The 23,922-nt window shown below is 40.7% G+C and overlaps 1 protein-coding gene across 2 annotated transcripts in view; it reads right to left on the bottom strand.

The window, feature by feature from the left end:
• Positions 1–23,922, bottom strand: part of LOC130846811 (myb/SANT-like DNA-binding domain-containing protein 3) — a 128,870-nt gene that overhangs the window by 96,259 nt on the left and 8,689 nt on the right. Inside the window, exons 2-3 of one of the 2 annotated variants that reach the window (XM_057725271.1) lie at positions 19,424–19,874; positions 11,239–12,390 (exon numbers count right to left, since the gene is read on the bottom strand). In XM_057725271.1, the coding sequence (XP_057581254.1) occupies positions 11,981–12,390; positions 19,424–19,841 (828 nt within the window). In that variant the 5' untranslated portion in view covers positions 19,842–19,874 and the 3' untranslated portion in view covers positions 11,239–11,980. Of the gene's footprint in view, positions 1–11,238; positions 12,391–19,423; positions 19,875–23,922 lie in introns of those variants that run through there. The other variant, XM_057725272.1, reaches the window with a different exon arrangement.

The raw sequence follows: 23,922 nt of genomic DNA on the forward strand, positions 1-23,922 counted from the left end.
CAGAATGGATTGGAAAGGCAAAATGTACCCAAGAAAACCATGGGAGAGCTATTACAAGTAGTCTAGGTGAGTGATGATGGTGGCTTGAAGTAGGGAAGATGAGGACAAGTAAATGAATTAGACAGATTAAAGAGGTAAAATCAGCAGAATTTGGGGACTGACTAGATGTGGGAGCTGAGGGAGAGAAAGTATCAGGCGATGGTTATTGCTAGGTTCAAGGGTATTTACTAAAATAGCCATCTCTGGAGAAAAACCTCTCTGGAGGTTTGGAGACAGGATGATGAGCTTAGTTGTAGGCACACTGGGCCAATGAGGGGCCAATGAGGCATCTGTACCAAGACATCTAGTAGCAGTTGGATGTATAAGTCTGGCGCTTGTTAAGAGATTTACAATGGACATATAAGTGTGGGAGTCATCAGAGAGAAAACTGAAGTCATAGAAGTGGGTGTGATTACTTAAAAGTATATGAGATACAGATACAGAACAATATGGATTTGAACTGCAAGGGTCCACTCAATTTCCTTTCAAAAAATAGGTACTACAGTACTACACCATGCAAGGTTGGTTGACTCCTCAGACGTAGAACTGTAGATACAGAGGGCCAACTGTAAAGTTATATTCGCATTTTCAACTGTGAGGAGGGTTGGTCCCCCTACCCCCTGTGTTGTTCAAAGGTCAACTGTACTACAAAATTAGAAGAGGATTTAGGCTGAATCCCTGAGGAACTCCAATGGAGGGAACTGTGAAAGAACTGGCATAAAATTAGGAGGAAAACCAGGAAGGAACAGGGTCATGGTGACTAAGGAACAAAAATATTTCAATTAGAAGGACATGGCCAACTGGTCAAATGATGCTAAAAGGTCAAGCAAGATGCGTACTGAATAGCGTCCAATGGATAAAGTCACTTGAAGTCATTGGTTACCATAGCAAGAGCCATTTGGTAAAGCGGTAGGAGCAGGATCCAGATTGGAGCATCCTGAGACATGAGTAGGAAGCAGGAAGCAGAGACAGAACATTTGGACAGCTTGGCTGTGAAGAGAAGAAGAGAAACAAAGCTAGAGGTGACTGGTGGAGAAGGGACTTTTTGAGATGAGACTGTAAAATATTTGAACAATAATGGAAAAGATCCTGGGGTAGGGCAGTTGACTATACAACACAGGAAAAAGGAGAATCTGTAGGGTAAGATTCTTGAGACGACAAGGAGTCGTGGAATTCAAAGCACAGATGGAGGGACTGACTTTTGAGAGAAGACACTTTCTTCTTTGCAACAAGAGAGAAGACAGAGTGGAGGCTGATGTAGGGGTGGGGGAGGGGATGGGGAGGTTGTAGATATGGTATTGAGACACTGGGGAACATCTGGAATCTTGGCTTCATTGTCTCTTTCTCCAAGAGAAAGGGGGGCAGGATGGAGTGGGGATAGTGGGGGGGTGGGGGGAGTGGCTGCATCCGAGGTCACAGAAGGCAGCTTTGGCCACACTATAATCTCCATCAGCGCCCTCTTAGCCTTTCCACCCCAATCTTCATCACCATCTTTCCTGTGGGCAGTTGTAATCTCGCAGTCTTATGTAAAAAGTTACTTTTTCTTTAAACTGAGCTATGACATGCAATATATACAACAGATACCACTTCAAATCAAGTGCCCTGACTCCTCCCTTTCAATTGGATTACTGCCCCAAGTCCCTACTACACAGCAATTTGGGGTCAGATTTGAGAAGGATGGGGAAAAATGTGAAGTGGTCATTGATGATAAGCGGAGAGAAAGCGTGTGATTTTTCCCAGTAGCGCTCAGGACACATCCACAGCACCAGAGGCAGACATGAGAGGTACCCTGGAGCAGGGGTGCTTAGGAGAAGAGAATCGGGAGCCTTTTCTCTCAGGTGGGCATTTATTAGCATTGGGAAAAACAAAACAAAGCAAAACACACACCTCCAACTACTCACCTCCGGCTCGGGAGTTCTAAGGGAGATGGCCTCTTATGAAAGTTGGGGCAAAGTGGACTCTGCTTTTGGAGTAGCCAGCATGACTTGAGGTGACCTAAACTCAGATTTTCTCCAATCTGGCATACCTTCTTTCTGTATAAATGCTGGCAAATGGTCAAGACTGATTTCATCACCATTTTGTAATCCCCATGAAATAATTGATTCAAGTAATGATCATCGATGGATGCTAAAACCATGGGGTGAAAGGTGCTGGGGACAGGATATTCACAGTGTCTTAAACTATCACCCCACAGATAACTTATTAACTATGAGTGAAGGAAAATAACTTTATGATGGAGAGATCTAGCAGATGCTCCCTTCGCCAGGTGATCAAATTTAGCCTCACCAATAGTGGGGCAGCTTTCAACCACGTGGCTCCTGAAACGATGTCATGAGAAGTATGTGACATTATCTATAAGACAGTCTCGCCAAAGAAGTTTAACCTGAATCTAATCACGAAAAAGTAATCAAATAAATCCAGAATGTGGGGCACGTTGACAAGGCCTGGACTTTAAAAGAAATTTAATGTCATGAAAAACAACAAAGGAGAGAGGTTTCTTCTAGATTAAATTAGACTAAAGACACAAAACAACCAAATGCAATAAACCTTGATTGGATCTGAGAAAGTAGACAGCAATAAAAGACATTCTTAAGATAACTGGAGAAATTTGAATGTAGAATACATATAGAAGATATTACTGGGTTAATATTAATTTTCTCCAGAATGATGATGGGATTGTAGATGTAGGAAAATGTTCTTATTTTTAGTATATACATGCTGAAGAATTTAGAGGTGAAGTGTCCAAGTCTGCAACTTTCAAGTGGTTCAAAGAGAGAAAAGCAAACTTATCAATTGGTGAATTTAGGTGAAGGGTGAAAAAAAAAGGATTTTTAAAAAATTCAATGAAACCTATTTCATTACTTCAAACATTTTTTTTGCCATGACCTTGGATAGCTTTATGCTTATAAGCATAAACTGTTCTTGTTAATATGCTAAATTAGATTGAAATCTTTAAAAGCATCATAGCAAGAAAATTGTTCTGCAAAGCTTTTTAGACATAAAAGAACTCCTAATCTGTATAGGAGTGTAAGTGAAGATATGGTAAAGTGGGAGAGAGAGCCATGAAATAATAAAAAGAAAACTTTCTGGGAGTTGAAGACCTTTGGGTCTGGCACTTAACCGCCAGAGATGTCCGTTTCCTCATCAGCAAAGTGGGGCTAATGGTATTGCCTTCATCATCCTGCTGTACAAGCACGGGAGAAACAGGATATGAAAAGACTTTATAAACTGGAAAAGGGAATGGAAGTAAAGTGATTTTTGTTATCACACTATGGTGATGTCCTATTAGCAGTGATTCTTGAACTTTATTACACCTGACAAGCAATGTGGAAGCTTGTTAAATGTTTAGATTCCCAGTCTTGCCCTCAGAGATTCTGATTTGAGTAGGTCTGGGTAGAGGCCAGAACTTGCTTTGAGAAAGCACCCCAGATTCTCTGACACAAGGGATCTGAAACAGAGAGCTGCTGTGGAAGTTCCTGTGATCTAAAATCCTTGCTGCTCAATGTTTGGGCCATGGATCAGCAACATCACTAGCACCTGGAAGCTTGTTGGGAATGCAAACTCTGGTCCGATGCCAGACACTATTGGAATCTGCATTTTATTTTTTATTTTTTTTTAATTGTGGCGCACGGGCTTAGTTGCTCCGCGGCATGTGGGATCTTCCCAGAGCAGGGATCGAACCCGTGTCCCCTGCATTGGCAGGCGGATTCTCAACCACTGCGCCACCTAGGAAGCCCTGGAATCTGCATTTTAAACAAGATGCCCAGGTGAGTCTTATCCTCGTTCACATTTGAGAAAAATTAAATGGCAAGACTGATGGATGACCTTTCTTTTTTGCCTTGGTCACTGATTCTCAGCTTGCTGTCAGACAGAATTGGGTACCACCTTTGCCGCTGCTGACACCTTTAACCTCACTTAGCTCTTCTCTCTGCTTTACTTTGTATGTGGCTCATCAGTCCTAACAGATGTTGGTAAACATAACCAGCCATAAACAGACTAATCAAAGCATACTAACTCAGGATCTAAATCTAGTTAAGCTAGGTATGTGATTTTTTTTTTGTACTGTGGTGAAATACCATAATATTTACCATTCTAACCATTTTTAAGCATAAAGTTCAGTGACATTAAGTACATCCACATTATTGTACAACCATCTCCAAAACTTTTGGTATGTGATTTTGAACAAGACAATTAACCTCTGCAAGCTCCATTTCATTATCTTTAAAATATGGATAATATTACCTACTCCTACAGAGTATTTTAAGAATAAAATGAAATAATATATGAACATTCTTAGCATCCATAGAAAATATTCAATAAATGCCAACTTCCATTTGAAGTATGTTTTCAGGCATCCCTGGATGTTTACAACAGATATCATCTACTGAAATCAACTGATATAAAGTTTTAAAAGCATATATGAAAATCTACGTATTCTGGGCACATTATTGCCTTAGAACACGGCAATTTGTAACATAGAAGTATTCTATAATCTATAGAAGTGGGCAATTTAAAAGAGCTAAAGTAAACAGCAGCCAATTACATCTTGTTGGAAAAATAACATTTTGGGAAGCAACAACCTTTCTGTGCCCATTATATAGAAATTCTTGTATTGCCTATATTTAGATTGTTTTATAAACAGTTTAAGTATAATCATTATGCTAATATCAATAACTTTCACAAATGGCACTTTCAACCTTGGGGCTGATCCAGCTGGATGCATCATTTGAATTCCATTTATGTGCATATTATCTTTTAAGGAAAATGCTAAATTGAAAACTTGGGTTACATGCAGTAAATTGAAAAGATTGGTTTAACTTCAGAATTAGCCTAATTAGAACAGGGGAAGGGAATTTAGAGATCCTCTCCTCCAACACCCTTATTTTACAGACAAGAAAATTATATTAATCCAGAAATGATGAGTTATCAGCAAAGCTGGGACCAGAGCCCAGGTTACAGGAGTGTGTCCTTGTGTCACTTGACCTTGAAGGATGGGTGACACTTCAGCAGCACAGGTGATGGGAAGGGGTTGTAGAGAGGCCGAGAGCACTCCAGGTAGAGGGATCAACAGAAGTAATTTCACAGAGCCTGGCTCTGAAACCGAGAGATGAGTGTATTCAGGGATTGTCAAAGCGTGGGGAGGCTGGAGGGAGAGATTAAGATGAAGTTTTGTGACGGGAGAAGAGAGTCTTGGACTGTCCTATAACACAGAATATCAGAAGAAAGGTTTAGGGATTTGGGGGGAGGGTTGATTTTATAGTTTATGTGGTGCTTTCATATTTATATTCTCATGTAATCATTACAGCAATCTTGGAAAGTGAGTATTTTACAGGTGATTGTCTAATATTCAGGAGGCCACGTTCTTTGTAAAGCAAAGATTTGAACTCAGCCTCTGAATAGGAAGACTATGTATTCTGATTCTTAAAAGCATGAGCTCCAGAGCCAAGTCACTTGGGTTCAGAGACCCCTGGCCCCATTTAGAAGCTGTATGACCTCAAGAGAAAAAAATTATGGCTAAAACTTACAGTGTTTGTGTGCCATGCTCGGTTCTAAATACATATAACTAAATATATATTACTCATTTAATCCAACATCCTGATGACATATATTCTATTATTATCACTATTTTAAAGCCTCCCCCTCCAAAAAAAGAAAGAAAGGAAGGAACAGGGATGCATATCCCCCCTAGATTCTCTGTTCCGCAATTTATAATCTCAGCTCCTTGGTATTCCACTCGTTGCCTCCCCACTTGTGACACTGTGGTAGACGAGATTATCGTTCAAATTTTTCACAATCTCCCCTCACCTTCTTAAGAGAGTCTGCCTCCCTCCGCTTGACTTTTGGCTCAGCCACACGACTTGCCTTGGACAAGGAGATATTAGCAGATATGACACTGAAACTTGAAATGTGCTTCCACAGGTGGGCTTGCCCTCTTGTACTTCTGCCATCACCATGAGAAGGGCTCCCCCTGGACCGCTCCTGCCAAAGCAGCCTGACCATATGAGAGCAGATGTGCCCCAGCAGACCCCCAGATTTCCCAAAGCCTGAGTGACTAGAATGACCATCTTCCATTCCTGCAGAAAGTGCAATACCGCCCATTCAAAGACTCTCTGAGACTCAAGGATAAAAATCTAGAATTACATGCACCTCACCAGCAGGGCACCAGTCTGCGTTTCCTTCTTGGTTACTCTGGAAGCTAAACCAGATGATGAGACAAAAAGGAACGGGAACCTTAACTTCTGCTACTACTTACAGTAGTTCCACTGTAACAGGTGTCCTTTTGATTAAAAATAACCAATTTCTTAAATAACAGGGTTTGGAATTTTTTCCCCTAACAAATCCATAAAATAGAAAACTCAGAACAGAACCTGATTAAATCTCTTAGCAGTTAACAGGAATTAAGAAAGGAAGCTGACATTTAAGGCTAGAGAACCCCCTATTTGGATGAATGTACATGGTGAGTCTTTTCCCCCCACACTGGTGGTGCTGTGAGAATATTTTGCAAGTGGACCTGGAGCTGCCGATCCCCTCACTCAGAGGTAGCAGAATCCCCATCATGTCCACTCTAATCAGTAGCAACAGTGAAAAACACCTTCACGCAATATCTGGCATCTGGATAATGTAGAAATAGAAGTTTTCCACCTAATGATGATAAACTGCACTGTTAGGTAAATGATCAGCTTGCAGACCCTACTTTCACACTGGGTAATAAAGGCTCCATAGATATGTTCTTTAAAAATCTAACCTAAATCACTCTTCTATAATCGAATCTTATTCTGAATGAACCAAAAGGCTGTTTAAGGAAATGCGATGTTGAAAATTTTCACACACGCCAAAAAAATCACTCTTGTATCTGTTACAGAAGTTTGCTCTCCTGGGTGTTCCTAAACCATGGTACCTGTGGGGTGCCTCCCCTACAGCGCAGCATCTCTACAGGGGGGGCATCCACATCCCAATGACAGCAATCATAATAAAACGCTTCACATCACTCTTTATTTCAAAAGTGCTTTACTAACATAGACTAATCTTTACAACAGTCAAGGGAGGTAGATAAGTATTACACCACTTTCACAGATGGAGAAACTGAGGCAGAGATTAGTAAATTGGGTTGAAGGGCATAACAGATGGCACAGTTAGGAAAAGAATTTGTTGCCGTCATGAACCACTGGTGACCTTCCCATAACTTCTGAGTCTCACCAACACAAAAGTAGCACATGCAGCAAGGAAGCAGATGGTTGATATTTTGACTAGTCTAAGGCTATGCTTCACCTTGATACTACATGTTGGATAAGCTAGTTTTTGGCAAGTATCTCCCTCACACACACTCTCAAGTGACTCCAACTCTAAAACAGGGGACAGTAGGAACTGTTGTGGGTACAGAAGGAGGGGTTGGAGAAACAGGGCTGGGAAGGCGGAAGACAGAAGAAAAAAGGGCAAGGAAGAACAAGAGGACCAGCTGGGAAGCAGCCCAACAGAAAGGAAAGTCACAGCAGAAAAGAAGTGTCATTTCACTTGAACAGCTCAGACATCCAGAGATGCTATTAAAAGGGTAATTCTTAGCAATGACATTACAGAAGCACTCTTCATGGCTTTGCCAAATATAATTATCAGGCCCTTCTGACATTCCCAGGAGGTAGAACCATTTTTTCCCCTGGTCCAGACCAAGTGCTGATGTAATTGACCTGACACTGCAGAAGCTGTTGACAACTCAAATACACTGCCCCACTATGCCTCTCTACTTCCGTTCGCTTTCTTCTTAAAAAAAAAAAAAAAAAAGTCAATGCATTTTAAGATTCTCCCTGAAAAGTTCATAACATATTTCCTAATTTTTTATGCATAGTAGGGTATTTTTGAAAAGGGGCTGTAATAGGCATACATGGGAATTAACAGCACCCCTCAGCCAGTGCATCTTTACACAACATGGGACATTTAAAAAATACCCTGGAATCTGTGGATGCCAACTAGAAAAGAATTGAAGCTCAAGATAAAGAAATCTGGTTGACACTTGAACAACAAAGGTGTGAACTGTGCAGGTCAACTTATACTCAGGTTTTTTTCAATAAATGGGTGCTACAGCACTACACCATCCATGGTTAGTTGAGTCCCCAGATGCAGAACTGCAGATACAGAGGGCTGACTGTAACGTTACAGGCGGATTTTCCACAGTTGGGGTGGGTGGCGCCCCTAGCCCCTCCCCAGGTTGTTAAGGGTCAACTGTAGTCTTTTCTGATCTTTCAAGTGCGAAGCCATTATAAGAGATAGTGACTGATGCACCACCAGCTACAATGGAGGTGCTGATGGCAGAGGCAGCACCAAATGAGTCGGGTGAAAAGGACCAGCAGGGAGGGGTTAAAATGTCAGATGAACAGGTGGAAAAGGCAGCATAGGCAGCCAAAGAGGCAGAAGTCAGAGCAAAGAGGTGACAGCCAAAGAGGAGATGGGAGGAAGTGCTGGTGTCTGAGGCTGAGTGGGTGGGAGGAACTGCACTAGTTTGTGTCTAGGCCTCTCCTAGGACACGTCAGCCAGAAATGCATCCTTTATTTCAATCAGCATCATTCTTTCAGACATCTAGCTTTAAAACTTTACCCATCCCCTCTAAGAAAAGCAATCTGCTGCCAAGCCTGACTGATTCCACTTCTGCAACACCCTTCCTGTGGGTCTCCCTCATTTTTTTACTACAGCCTCTTTTAGGTCCTCCTATCATTTCAATCTAACCAGGGCCAAACCCTCCTAACTACATCTCCTGGACTCCAGTCTTCTCTCAACTCAATTCCATCTTCTAATCTTCCTCCTGGAGCACAGTTTCGATCATGTTACCGCCCAATCTGGAAATTCCCCCATGTTCTCCCAATTATGCATCTCATCATCTTGAATCTTCAACGGGACTTAGTGAAGTTCCTCTCCTTTCTGAATCTCCACCTACCAAAATACCAACTCTAAAGATTTAGCTCAAATGCCACCTCCTCCAGGAGGCCTTCCTTCAAGCTTCGTCACTCTCTGCTGAGCTACAAATGCACTAGAAGACATGCACTGATCAAGTAGGTGACAGCTGTGTACAAGCCTTACCTCCCCTACTGGGCTGTGTCCAAGATTTGGCAGGGCAGGGGATGGTGAACTGTGCTTAATATTTATCTGTCAATTCTCTACAGCAACTACCAAGAAATGGTTATTGCATTTCCAACTCAAGTAAGAAACTACTCAAAAGCAGAATGAATTGGGATGTACCTGTTCATGAGTGGAAGCATTACAAGTACCTTGCAGATAAGATCTGGCTCTCAGGATAAAGCAAATCCATGATATGGCTTTAAGGGATGGGATGGGATGGGGGCAGGCAGGTGGGGCTATTTGTTTTCGAGTCAAGAGACCTAGGACTGAGGTTCTGCTTTGCCATTCACTAGCTTTCAGCCTGATGCAGCTGGTTCTTCTCTGAGCATCATTTCTTCATTTCTGCAGGACCTCACAGGACCAAGGACCAAATGAGATACATTTGTGAAACTCTCCACCAGTGTTTCTTAATCCCAATTGTGTATCATCATCCCCTGTAAAGCTTCCAAAAAAACAGAGACCAGGTCTCAACCCAGGTAAACTGAATCAAAATCCCCTAGGAGTGGGACCCAGTGGGACTAATTTTTTATAAAATACTGTTTCTAATGCATACTCAAGGTTGAAAATTATTATAAACTTATAAATACCATTAACAGTAGAACAAGGTGCTTTAGCCTGCTGGTTTAATTATCCTTTATTTGTTCAGTTAGGAATTAGTTCTATGCTTTTATAGTTCTATTATGTGTGTGAGCATTTTTTATGTTGTTCTACATTGTTATTTGTGTGATTAGGTGGTAAATTCTGAGAGAGGAATAATATCCGGGACAATGCTGTACACAAAAATGTACCTAACCCAATGGCTTTTTTTTCTTTTTCTTTTTTTTTTAGAATAAGTAAAAACTTCAGGGTCCTCTAAAACCTTGCTACAGAGAATTGTGGTGACCAGACAAGCAAAATTGGCATAACCTGGGAGCTTGTAAGAAATGCACAAGCTCAGGCCCCATGCCAGAATCTACACATTAAGGAGATTTCCAGATGGATCAATAGGTGAAGCAAAGGCAAACTTTTCTCAGTTCACATCATTTGTGTTGAGGGCCTGTCACTCCCTGCCCTAATCTGTCTCCCATAAGTCAATTAAGCTTGGGACTTTTTCCAGATGCTGCTTCTATAAGTGGTCCACTTGATAAAAACTAAATTAAGAACACACATCCTTGCAAAAGGATCCTTCTTTCAAAAGAATATTAGTCTTCACAGGGTTCCTTTAAATAACTGGTTCCTCTAAGATATTTAAAATACGATCAGCATATAAAACAAATTGATATCCATTTAGGTTTTATGCAGTGCATATATGAGTATATGTGTACTTTACTGAACTTACAGTCCCCGGGACCCAAATTCCAAAATTATGAAAGGAAGGAAGCTTAGCCAATGCAGTAAACTCTCCTTGCTGACCCACACCCTCCGGACAATCATGAAGTTAGCGGCACTCATCCAAGACTGTGCAGACCACATCATAGTCAAGGAGTTGTAGCAGATTCTGACCATTCTCTAGACCAACTCCCTAATTTTACAGACAGGAAACACCACGGCCAAAGACTAAGATGGAATTACCCAAGGTCATATACCTTGGCTCTTGAGGCAGAGCCAAGCTCAGAATTCAAGCTGTGACTCCTAGTCCTATACTCCCTATGTAGCCTCTGCCACACATACTCCTCCTTCCCCACCACATGGCCTTGAAATTTCATTCTCAGAAACTGCTGACCTGCCTTGGCACTTAACTGTCACTTTGCTTCTTCCATCTACTGCTCTGCCCAACTCCCAAGGCTGTTCTTCACACTAGGCTACAGGAGAAGTGATATATCACAGCTCTGTCAAAATATCCACGTATCAATCCATATTTCCAAATATATTGGTAATGGATTCTGAAAGAGCTCAATACTAACTGCATAATGCAAACTATGCAGCATTACTGTGAGCTAGCACCAGGAGCACAGCGAGGGAAGGGCCTTTCCTTAGGTGGCTAAAGATTAAAAACAAGGGCAACCGTTCACTCAGTAGTACAAAGTGCGGAGGAAAACACAGCAGGAAGGCCAAAACTGGAGCACAGCGGGGGAGGCAGCACCTTTAAAAAACATACACAGTGTGACTATAAAATTGCAAGTCTTGTCTTTTAATAAAACAAACACGACAGAATGTAGAACTCTAAACGAACATTTCTCCCTCAAAGTAGTTACATCCTTAGTTCCAACAAAACTACTCTGGTTGAAGACATTATTTGGAACTCCTCTTTGGGGAAAGGGAAAAAAGGCAGTTTATAAGCCACATTAGAAAATAAGCTTCCACACGTTGGGCTGTTTAAAAACAGAAAATCCACACTCAAAAGATAACACTGAAAAACTGAAAAGTGAGCTGCAGCTCTCGTGATTTCTGGAACACCTCCAACAAGTTCTGAGCAACAGATCACCACTGGAGAAACGTGTGTCCTCCCAGGACAGCCACTTTCAATGGGAGGGCATTCATTTAGATAGAAAAAGTCTGCTGTCTATTTTTTTAAAAACCCACAAAACCCAGCCACACTCCTTTATAGTCACACTTGCATTTGATTAAAAAAAAATACAACACTCACACATGGTTCTTGTATGAATTCTAATTAAGAGACATTACATTCAGAATGATAGTACTCGTAGTGATAATTTTCAGAAGACTCTAACAGCTTCTTTGCCACTTAAGGGGTACAGAGGGTGTAGCTGTTTACCTGAATGTATTCTTAAATAAGTGACTACTACCACTCTAATTTTCCTAGTTGTAGCTCTGTTACAGGTTACGGACCGCGAGTTCATGTTCCAGACTTTCTTTGCCAACACAGATTCATTACAAGGGAGCCACCCCTACAGGGTTAGGGTGAATTGGGAAAGGGCCGGTTAAATGAGGAAACAGGCCATTCCTTGGTAAAAGTTTGTAGTTTTCTTTCCCAATACATCTTCTTTTTATTGAGAACTTCCATTTTTATCCTGTGTTCCTCCTCTGCCATCTCACACTCTCGCTCTATCTGCTGGATTTTGGCCACATGCACCTCATTCATTTGTATCAGCTGCAGCTGTAAGATGGACATTTGTTGATGGTGTTCCTCCTCATGCATCTTTTTTAAAGCACCTTCCTGAGAGGTTTTGCTCCTGTAGTTTTTATTGGCTGTTATTCTGACAGCTGAACACGAGGGTTCAGGTTGAGAGGTCCCCTCACATACTGGAAAGTGTATGAACTCTTTCTCATCATCGCACAGTTCTCTATTTGAAACAGCAAATGATTCTGAAAAACAGTAGCAGAAAACACATGTTCAAAGATTTTACAGGCAGAGAGCAAATCAATCCTATTTCACACGACAGGGTCCCCCATGGCAGGATGATCTGAAATAGCATCTGCTCTGGTCTGCGTGTCCACGGGTACCCCTGCCACACCTGGCTTTTTAAAAACCCACAAATCAAAAGCATTTTGCCCGTAAGAAGTAACGATAAAGGGGTTCCTCACTGTGAACGAGGGGAACAGTGGTCAGAGACTGTGCTTACCAAGAATTGGAGACCTGGTTATGTGGATATACGTTCTAAAATGAAACGTGCATGACTCCCAGTGAGCAGAAGACCACAGTATGTGGCCAACAGTGGGTTTTCAGATTAAGTTCTCCCTCAGTCTGATCTCCCACTCTGATTCTCACTCAGCCACGAACACTTAAGTGTAATCTCCATAAGGGCACCTTTGCTCTGGGCCCTGGCTGCAGGTCTAAATCCTTACCCTGGATAACCATCTTACAAAGGTTCTTCCTTGAAAGATGAGCCTACACACTCTGGCTGAACTTCCTCAGACTTCTCTTCAGTCTCCTACCTCTGGCTGCTGCCTCCTGCACTGCCCCTGGGGGTCAATATTCAGATCCCAAAAACACTTTCCAATGTCCCTCTGATGTAACTTCTCCCTAGCACTTGACAACCTTCTTGACATTTCTTTCATCTATTAGTTTCTGCACCACTGCTCTCTCCTAGGTTTTCTACAGCCTCCTCTCTGATTGCTCTTTCTTAAGTCTCCTTTCAGGACTCACACTTAAATGTTCCCCTGGGATTCCTATCCTTGGCTCTGTTTTTAACCCACCCTAAGTAACCCAGTAAGGACTCCGGTTCCGACAATCCTTTATCTTCCTTGCTTACTCTTCAAAATACCCTGTGTACCCTCCAATCCTATCACAATCTTTAAAGGCCATGCTTTTCCCCCCCCATAATTCTGTCTCACTGCCCCTTCAGCCTAAAGTTGGGCACACCATTCGTCCCCCTCACTCAAACATACACTCTTTCCAGTTCCCCTTTCCAACCTCGCCCCTAACCCCTACATCATTCAGAATCAATGTTACTTGCTCTGTGAAACCTCAGCCTTCTCCTTTCTCTCTACATACTCTTCTGTTACAGCACTTAACACATTCTAGTATTATTTTGGGGCCATGCCTTACTCATTTCTTTTATCCTTGGGCACCAATTATTTTGCTTGGTACCTAGCGGATGCCTTGTAAATATTTAAATATTTATGGGCTGAAGATTTGAACAAAGGGGGAAAAGTGCTTATGGATACAAAAGGAGGCCATGTTTGGTGGTACCATGCTTGCACTAGTATTTTTATAGGGCAATGATGTGAGTATTCATTCAGGAGTTTCAATAAGGAAATCACTAACTCTACTAACCCAAGGAGTCTTCTACTTGTGACTCCAACGCTTTCTCGGGAAGCTTTACATTTCCAATAATGAGAATCACCTCCTTGGAGAAAAATAATATCAATTTATTAACAGAGTTGATTACAGTATTACATCCACTCCATTATTCCATAAGATGGGATGCCAGGAATGTTCATATCTACTGAGGGAAACCTAACTTGTAATACTCTGTTAATAAAAGGAAAATGGCTATTATTTAGCCTATTTCACTCCAAGGGGTTAGGTAACAACCATAACTAGTCCCTAATTAAGATTAAAGAAAAGGTAAAAATCTTACTTTTGAAAGAAAAGGTTAAGAGGACTTTTGTGCCATCCAGAGATAACGAAAATGTCTCCGTAAGAATCTTTCACCCCAGCAGCTACAGCCTCAATTAGATGTCCTTTCTTCATGCTCCCTCTGGTTCCTAAGCCTGCCTCTGGCAGAGCACTTGTTAAAACTGGCGGTTTAACTACCTCCCCTTCAGGTCTCTGAAAACTTTGAAGATAGAGACTGCCTCTAATTCATCCTCCTAGAGGACCCAGAACAGGGCCCGACACACTGCTGGGCATGTAAGAAATGTGTGCGGGATGAATTGGCTGCAGTAGGTCACATCCCTCTCAACACTGCACAACTATGTAGAAAGGACAGTGTTCTGAGTTGAGAGCTGAGGCACAGGACAAAGGAACGGGAAAGGCTTGGCACTGAGAACAGGGTCCCTCAGATGAGATCAAATGCAAAGAGGATTACCTCATCCGGTTCCTTTTTCGTCTCAGATCTGAAACTGTCTTCAAAGAAGCCTGGACACATTAGATGTTTTTTGGTAACTTTAGCCTCTTTTCTCTTTGATTTCATTCCAGAGGATAGTTCTGGATACTCCTCTGAGCCTTTAAAGTTCATGCTCTGACAATGCTACTCATCTCTCCCAATTTTGAAATGTTCATTTTTATCTCAATAATTCTTGGCTTTAGAGGCCTTCTGATGATGCTGATGATAACAGCAGCTACCATTTCTGAGCAGCCAACCAGGCACTAGGCTAGTGTTTTGCAGCAGTGCCTCATTTAATCCTTAACAAACCCTCCGAGGGAGGTATTATTATAGAAAACCAAACACAATATCTAAAGTCATTTGGCTAATTGAAATAACCAGGACTCCAATCCAGGTCTGCATGACTCCAAAATCCAAGCTCAACTACTACAACACCTGGCCTCTCACTACATCACTTGCTCAGCTAATCACTTGTGTATCTTGAAATGAATCTCCAAGTTGTATCAACTACAAAACCATCTATTATTAAGAATATGGGTGTATTTTCCCAATTCTGGTCTCCAAATTTCTCTCTCGAGTTGTGAACATGAAGACAGTATGTTTATGTCCAGAAGCAGAGAAATGACTCTACTTTAAAACTAATTATTTTTAGTTTAAATGTGTACTAACAAACACATTTTAAATTTAAAGAGCCAGGCCTCTTAAGACTCTGGCAGAAGCTGGGATCTAAAACTAGAGAAGCCCGATGGAGTAGTTAATTAACTTTCACACAAATATTAGCTCCAATGAATGGAAGCTAGTGTTCAGATGGGAAGAATCTCCTCTTAACCTGAAAAAGACGATCCTGGGAATGGCAACCTGCTGCAAACACACACCATGTAATCTCTCTCCCAGGTAAAACAAAGCCACCTGAAGTAGAAAACAACTCCATCTTGTGCAAAATGGATAAGAAGGGCTAAAGGCCTTCCTGGGAGCAGAGAACACAGTCAACGGGATATTCTTCCACTTGGGCAATGTGAGTAAGTTTAATCTCTCAGGAAAACCTACTAAGGCAGTAAAAGGATGGGAAGGAAATTGTACCGGTTAAAACCCAGCTCTTCTTGGCAGAATAAAGGAAACAGGACTGACCAGGAACAAGGACAGACAAGATGTTGGGGATGCATACTATGGAATATTATGTATCGACTAAAAGAAACAAATTAGATTTACACTGCAATGGGAATAGATCTTCAAAACATTCTAAGTGAAAAGCGGCAAAAGAAAAAGAGATGGTATCTGTAGCACAATTTTTCATCTATGTAAATTTAAAATATCCGCACACACAACATCAATGCATGCTTTCAGGAACATGTGACAGAATATACAAGCACATTAGAATGATTAAGGTGCAGGAGAAAAGAATGAAAGTGGTGAATGGGGAATTAAAAAAGGAATAAATGTATAAGTAATACACACAAAAAAGGGCTTTTCCAGACCAATGATGCCAGTGTGCCATGATTGGAAATATAAATCAGTCCCCTGTACTGGAGCTCCCACCCCAAAAGAACAGGCTTGGACTAAACAGTGATAATAATGGAATTTACTAAGAAATGTTTGTATTATTTAATATAGCTTGGCATACCTATGTCTGCGTTACTGGATCATAGCTTTATAGTAGAGAAACAATAGCATGTGAATTAAATGTAAGTTCTCTCAAGATGTTCGAGTACTACCTGAAAGCTTAGTTTTCCTACGTATATTTTGACATTTGGCCATCCTTCCCTCCTGACCACCCCTAGCAAATTTTGTTGGCTCTCTTAGTTTGTTCTGCAAACCTGTTCCCAAAAGATAATGGAAGATAAGTGTCAAAGCCAAATCATAACATATCATAAATCTACAGCATATAAATTGTTTAAATATATTTAAGGGAAAATGCCAGTTTTTTACAAATACATTCTTAAGTGTTAAAATTTAAGACTACTGTGTTCAAATATAGATGTACATTTCAAAGAAATCACTGACAAAGCTAAGAATATGCAGGGGACAGTGATCAAGATGACATAGTGGAAGCCATCTCACACAAGAAACAGTTGGAGGGAGGCCTCTAGTGGAATCTGCTAGGCTCCTTCCTGTCGAACGAATTCTAACAAATCTTTGAGCACCTTATTCTGTCACAGGCACTCTGTAAGGTATTAGGACAGCACTGTCCCATAGAAATATAACATGTGTAATTAAAAATTTTTCTCATAGCCACATTAAAGAAGTAAAAAGAGGTGAAATTAAATTTAGTAATAGATTTTTAATCCAATATATCTAAAGTATTATCATTTCAACATTTAATCAGTATAAACATTATCAGTAAGATATTTTACATTCTTTTTTTGGTATTACATTTTTGAGATATAGTGTATACATTTACAGCACATCTCAGTTCAGTGTCCTCACACTTCAAGTGCTTACCAGCCCCACGCGGTTTGTGGCTACTGTACTGGACAGCACAGTAGAGACAGAGAGATAGTAGAGATAGAGTTAGTAGAGATACTAACTAAACACACACACACACACACACACACACACACACACACACACACACACACACACAGAGTTCATGTGTCAAATACACACAAGGGAATGAGACCCATAACCCTATAGCAGGTTTCCAACCTCTTCCCCAGAAAGACCCAGAAGGGATGATTAACAATTCCAGCTTTCTTTTTCCTTCTTAAAAGTAAACTGACATGCAAAATGACTAGGATAACCTCAAAGTTGTTTTAATGTATGGAAAGTGTTCTGGCATCTTAACTACTAGAGTTTACAGATTACTTTGGACACAGTTGCCAACTCACAAAGCAACACACTTCTCCACCGCCCTCCAGATTTGACCTGGAAACAGGAACCAGACAATGTATGGCTGTACTTTAATAATTACCAGCAAAAAAAGAAGTCTCATGTGTCGGATATGTACAAACATCCAATTTAAAATAAATCTCTTTTACAAGTGAGTCTCTAGCAAATGTCACTACAGGAAAGACACTGAGAATCCGTATTTATCCCCTTCTTGCTGTAAATTTGGAAATTGTGTTTATGGGTAAATAAATACACCCTTTCCTCTAAGAAGAAAGAGAAAAGAAATCTGTGGAACAGCCTTTGTAGATCCTACCATAGAATTTGAAAATGGGAAAATAAGACTGTTTCGTTAGAATAAGCCTATGAAATCAATACACAGCCATCCAGATCACAGATTTGCAAAGTGAACGGCACACAGTCCACACCAGCATCTTCCTCAGCAACATCTACCAGGGAATATAAGCAATTTGAAAAGCAGCCCTGCTGATTCACCTCCCTCCTTCCCCCCTACACCATTCCTTTCACTGCCTTACGGGCACGGAATCACTCCAAGGCCAGCATAATGGAGAGGAACTGGCTGAAGCTATAAACATCCCTGAAGCAAGGACACTGTCAATTAGCAGCGGGCCCCCTCCACCACAGAAGCAGCAACAAGGAGGGTGAAAGCGGGCTGGCGGTGTCATATCAACGCTGTTTTCTGGGAGCTGCCCTGGTTGGGGAGCTCGAGAATCAAAACTCAGACACAGGGCTCCTACCCTGAGAAACAGTACATGAGTTTCTCGACATCCATCACTGGTTGCCCAACTAGCTCCCTAGATGTAACCTTGGCCAACTGATCAGAAAACAAATACTGATCATAATTTAGTTTCCCAGGATAAGCTGCCGACAGGAAAAAAAAAAAAAAAAGTGCTAATCATTTCCATTCTACGCCGATGACATTCTTGGTTTTTAGACAATTTCTTGTGACTTTTAATTAACCAGTCCCTCAGAGCTCAATTTACTCTGGGGACATTAATAAGTGAATTTCTCATCCTGCAAGCCAAGAATCGGATTTGCCTAGGCAAATGCTTGCTTCCTGGGTCCTTGGAGGACCTTATGAGCAGCCCTCTGGCCTTCCCAGAAATCTTCCTCTGCGTTAAGGTATATTTTCTGCAAACTGCAATGAATCTTTGTATAAACTGACCATTCCTATCTTAAAAGAGTCAAGAATTATCGGCAATTTATCTGTATGCATCCCCACCCTCCCCTTGCCTGGAGACATTTCAATAGCCTCTTAATTCCAACTTTTTAAAGCCATGACACACTACCATTACAGGCTTGATTATATGACATTCTTTTCCTTCCCTAAGAATAATGTATGACATATTTTTCTCTTTTCAATGGAAGTACATAAAAACTAAAATGATTTTTTTCCAGAATTTCTCTAGTTTCCTGGAGTGCACAAACCAAAGCTATAGATCACAATATTATAATGGGTAGAAACACTGGCTTTTAATCTGGGTGACTGCTAAATGGGTGTTTGCTATATTAGTCTCTATACTTTGCATAAGTTTAAAATAGTTCACTCTCTGAACATGGCCTTTTGAGTAATTTAATGCAGTGCTTTGCACATAACAGGTCCTCAAAAACTATTTTTTGAAAAAAACAAAAACAAAAAAACAAAAACTACTGAGTGAATGAATATAAATCCTCAAACTCTCTTTAATATATTTGAGATTGAGATAAATAACTAAGGCACTTCATTAATAACTATATTAATGTAGCCCCTTATTTTTCCTTCTTAAGTAATAATAGAGGTAAGTGAGATCTCTCTAAGAGAGACACAGGAGATACATAAGAGCTTCTGTGTTTATGTACGACACGACTTGAATGTCCTATCTAATCCAGAAATTCTGTATTGAAAAAGTCGTTTGGTATGAAAGTTTCTTTTTTCTAAATCCCCTCAGAATGAAGGGCTTGAACATGGCAATGTCAAACAGGTACCCAAGGAGAACATGCAAGCAGGCGCCAGGCGCCGATACCTTGGGCGGCGGCATCCGCGTGGTACTCGGGCTCCTCCTCGGGAGGGCTCTGCAGGAAGTACAGCTGCTCGGGCAGCATGTTGGCGATCTTCTCCTTCCCCAGGACGTGGGTGCTCAGAAGGGGGCTGACGCTGCGTTTCACTTTCTCTCTCCTTTCATGGGCCATAATCTTTTTGGTCCGGGCCTTGATGTTCTCCCAGCACTTCTTCAGCTGTTTGAAATCCCGCAGCGACACGCTGGGCTGCGAGTTGTACTCGTGGGCGAGCGCCTGCCAGGTACGCTGCTTGAGGGCAATAGTTCGCGCGTCGCTTTTCTTACACTCCAGCACATACTTGTACTTCTCTACTAAAGCCAGCAGGATGCTCTTTTCCAACTCGGAGAAGTATTTGGCAGGTTTTATGATTTCGTTGTTTTGCATTTTCCACTATGTTTCTCCTGGCTGTTAGCTATCCTGGAACAGGAAGTTTGAAACAATCATTACCAACTCCAGCAATAAGCAAAGGCAGGGAATCGCTCAGACCCTATCCCTCCTTTGATTGCTGTGTCTGAAATACCGTACTTTCGTTTCCATTCATGCTGAATGGTGATATTCTCAAGAAAACATTCAGAAGTTTACCAGGGAGGGGGTTTTTACTTAAAAGTAGGTTTTCAAGTAGGACCCCTGCTTGTAGGTCTTGGCCATTTTGTGATTATCTGGTAAAGAACAGCAAAAAAAGAAAAGCTGAACATCTATGTGGAACTCTGTGTTAATTTATTTCTGCTTAATATGAAGGACTGACGGACTTCCCAGGTGGTGTAGTGGTTAGGTATCCACCTGCCAATGCAGGGGACACAGGTTCAATCCCTGCCCCAGGAAGATACCACATGCTGCAACTAGAGAAAGCCCCGTGTGCAGCAATGAAGACCCAACACAGACAAAAAAAAAAAGGAACTGATAATTCCTCAAAGTCATAATGTTAGGCAGCTTTTGAACTAAACAGGTCTCTCAAACTGTTGTCACAGCTCAAGAAGAGAGAAGCCACTGTGTGATCTACAAGGGTGAGTCAAAAATTATCTGCACTCTGGTGGTGCGGCCAATAGAAGTTTTAATATAACCAGAGTGTGGATAATTTTTGACTCATCTTCATAATATAACAGATAATGTAAATACTATCAAGATTGCAGAATCATCCATAAATCACCCCAGAATATCTGACATTTCCATCACTATATCTTTGGCCATGGATAGGTCCATGCTCTTAAAGGAACCTCAGTTTCTTCATCTTTAAAATGAGGGCTTAGAGTCTGTGATCCTTAAGCTCACAGGGCCACTTTTAAAAGTGTACAGTTCTATGTAAATAATTAATATAATTTCAGAGGTGTAAGGGCCTGGACACTTTAGAGATTGGGTCTAATGCCCCTCCTTTCTTTCTTTCCTGGACATTTCATAAATGGAATAATTTAATATGAGGTCTTTTGTGACTTGCTTCTTTCACTTAGCAAAATGTTTACAAGGTCTGTCTATATTGTATCGTGTATCAATACTTCATTCCTTGTTATTGCCAAATGATATTTCATTTTATAGGTGTAGCACAGCCTATATCCATTTACCAATTAATGGATTTTTAAAATTGAGATATAGTTGACATATAACATTACATTAGTTTCAAGTATACAACATAATGATTATATATATATGCATACATATATATGTATATATAGTAAAATGATCACCACAATAAGTCTAGTTAACATCCATCACCACACAGATACAATTTTTTTTCTTTTAAGATCTATACTCTCAGCAACTTTCAAACATACCATATAATACTATTAGTCACCATGCTGTATATTGCACCCCCAGAACTTATTTATTTTATAACTGGAAGTTTGTAACTTTTGACCACTTTCACCCATTTTGCCCAAGATCCATCCCCCACCCCCCATCTCTGGCTACCACCAATCTGTTCTCTCTACCTATAAGTTCTTTTTTTCTTTCTTTTTTTTTTTTTTTGGATTCCACATACAAGTGAGATCATACGGTATTTGTCTTTCTCTTTTCTGACTTATTTCACTTAGTGTAATACCCTCAAGGTCCATCAATGTTGTCACAAATGGCAGGATATCCTTCTTTTTTGTGGTTGAATAATATTCCTTTGTGTATCTATATACCACATTTTCCTTACCCCTCTTTTCAGTGGAGGGAACTAAGGGCCAGAAAGGTTAAATGGATTGTACAAGTTCACAAAGATGGCGACTTCAGAAGTCAAGAACCTGGATTGTCCTGACAGCTTGGCAATAATTTTTTTAAACATACCAAATCATAGCCACCCTTTTACAGCCTTTGCATATTCCTTTACAGCTTTTGTTCACATATTATAATGAGTTATTGATTTTATATGATTTTAAAAATTTGAAATGACATTCCATTTTCTCCCTTACCATCATTAGTCTACATACTTTTTATATTTTTCATAAAAATTGTATATATTTAACATACATACATAATGACTACAAACAAGCTACATAACATATTATCTCCTCACATAGACACCTTTTATTGTGTGATGAGAGCACCTAAAATCTAGTCTCTCATCATATTTCCAATATTCAATATAGTATTATTAGCTTTCATCATCACTCCTGTACATTAGCTCTCTAAACTTTTTCACCCTACATAATTGCAGTTTGCACCCTTTGACCAACATGGCCCCATTTCCCCCACCCCCACCCCCATCTCCAGTCCCCAGTAAGCACTGTTCTAGTCTCTGCTTCTGTGAGTTCAAATAGCCTGATATTCTTAGTATCATTTCACAACTATCTCTTGGGCTCTTACCTTGGGTGACTCCAAATTACTCAACCATGACTCCCTAGGTCATTTTGCCATCCTCCCCAGTGCTGAACCAGCATCTTTCACACAACAGATGCTTAATAAATGTCTTATTCCACTGAACCTATATGTGTTTTTATGATCACATACTTTCCCACATCTTTTAATCACAGGAAACTTCCTACAAAATTAATCTCTCAGATACATTATGGCAAGAATGTCAAGCAACAGAGAATGCAGCAATAAAGCAAGCGGTGCATGTCCCCTTTGTGGAAAGGGCCAACACGCCCAGTCCTCCTTACATTCTCTAAGCCTCTGATTTTTCAGAATAACAGGCAAGCATCAAGATACTGATGATGTAATCCATTTAAAACTGACCAATCTATATCAAAAGAATTAGAAACGAACTTGAAAGGAGTCCCGTTAGCCAAAAATGGGACATTTGAACAAGGTTGATGGGTACACAAAGGTTCATTAAATTATTCGCTTGATCTCTGTGTACATTTGAAAAGTTCCATAATAAAAAGTGGGGGTGGGGGGTAGGGAAGGCTGTGGCTTTTAAGTTTATGGTACACTGATTTAAAACCACACTATTACAAGTCAGCTCTTCACATACGATGCCTGGGGAGGGGTTACTGTAATTGTAAATAACTGAAATCTGTTAGACCTGAGGCTGGAGGGGACCTGGCCAGATCAGAGAATCTTGAAATAGAGGCCAAGGAATGTGGGCTTTACATGAGGGCAACAGAAACTGGTCAGGGTCTCCCACTCTGTACCACCTCCTCCCAAAAGTTAAGGTTAGTGTGATCAGTGTCTCCAGATACAAGGTACCCTGCCTTACATTCATCATGGACACATCAGTATCAGAAACTGAGAGATTTAGACAAGTCAAAGGTGGTTTGGCCCTCAGGTCTTGGGCAAAGAGAAAGGAGGGGAAATTTATCTTTGGAGACGTGTCCCTGCACCCCTAAATTAACAGGCCTGTGCGTCAGTCATGTTGCTCTAATGTTCCTATGATGACCAGGCTCCTTCTTCCCCAAAGGTCCAAAATTAATTTTCACCTTCATCAATACTCCTATTCCCTATAAATCAGTGTTCCCAAACTGAAATTCATTAACACATGCACCCTACACTATATCTCTTCTACATTATCTCTATCTGTCAAGATGTCTATGTTCAACTTTATGTTCTATAGTTTTTATTATGAAATCAATAGGTATACTGAATGTCCTTAAGCTACACAGCTCCCAGGGCAGTTTCTGATCTGAAGCCTATCCCCCCAGAAGATGTATACTTTCCCCCATGCCCCACTCTTTTTAAGAATCATTGCTATAGGGATTGGGAATCTGATTCACAAATGAAAAAGGGATTGTTCCCTGTTTCATTCTATTAAAGGTAATGCTATTTTATACATTATATTCTTTTTCTTTCTAAATAAATCTTTTTTTTTCTATCCTTGATTATTTCAGGATAAATTCCCAGAAGAGGAATGGTTGCCACAAGAGATAAAAACGCCAAGACTTTTGTTCCATCACCATCTGTCCTCCAGAAATGTTGTGCCAACTGACATTCCTACTTCACTGACTTCTGCTGTTAACATTTTTAAAATCTATGCCAACTGCGGAGGTGAAGAAATGTCCCTTCATTGTTTAGTGCTGTATGAATTGCAGTTCTCAGGCAAATAAACCAC

The sequence above is a fragment of the Hippopotamus amphibius genome, chromosome 2, assembly GCF_030028045.1.
Source record: "Hippopotamus amphibius kiboko isolate mHipAmp2 chromosome 2, mHipAmp2.hap2, whole genome shotgun sequence".
Taxonomy (NCBI): Eukaryota; Metazoa; Chordata; class Mammalia; order Artiodactyla; family Hippopotamidae; genus Hippopotamus; species Hippopotamus amphibius.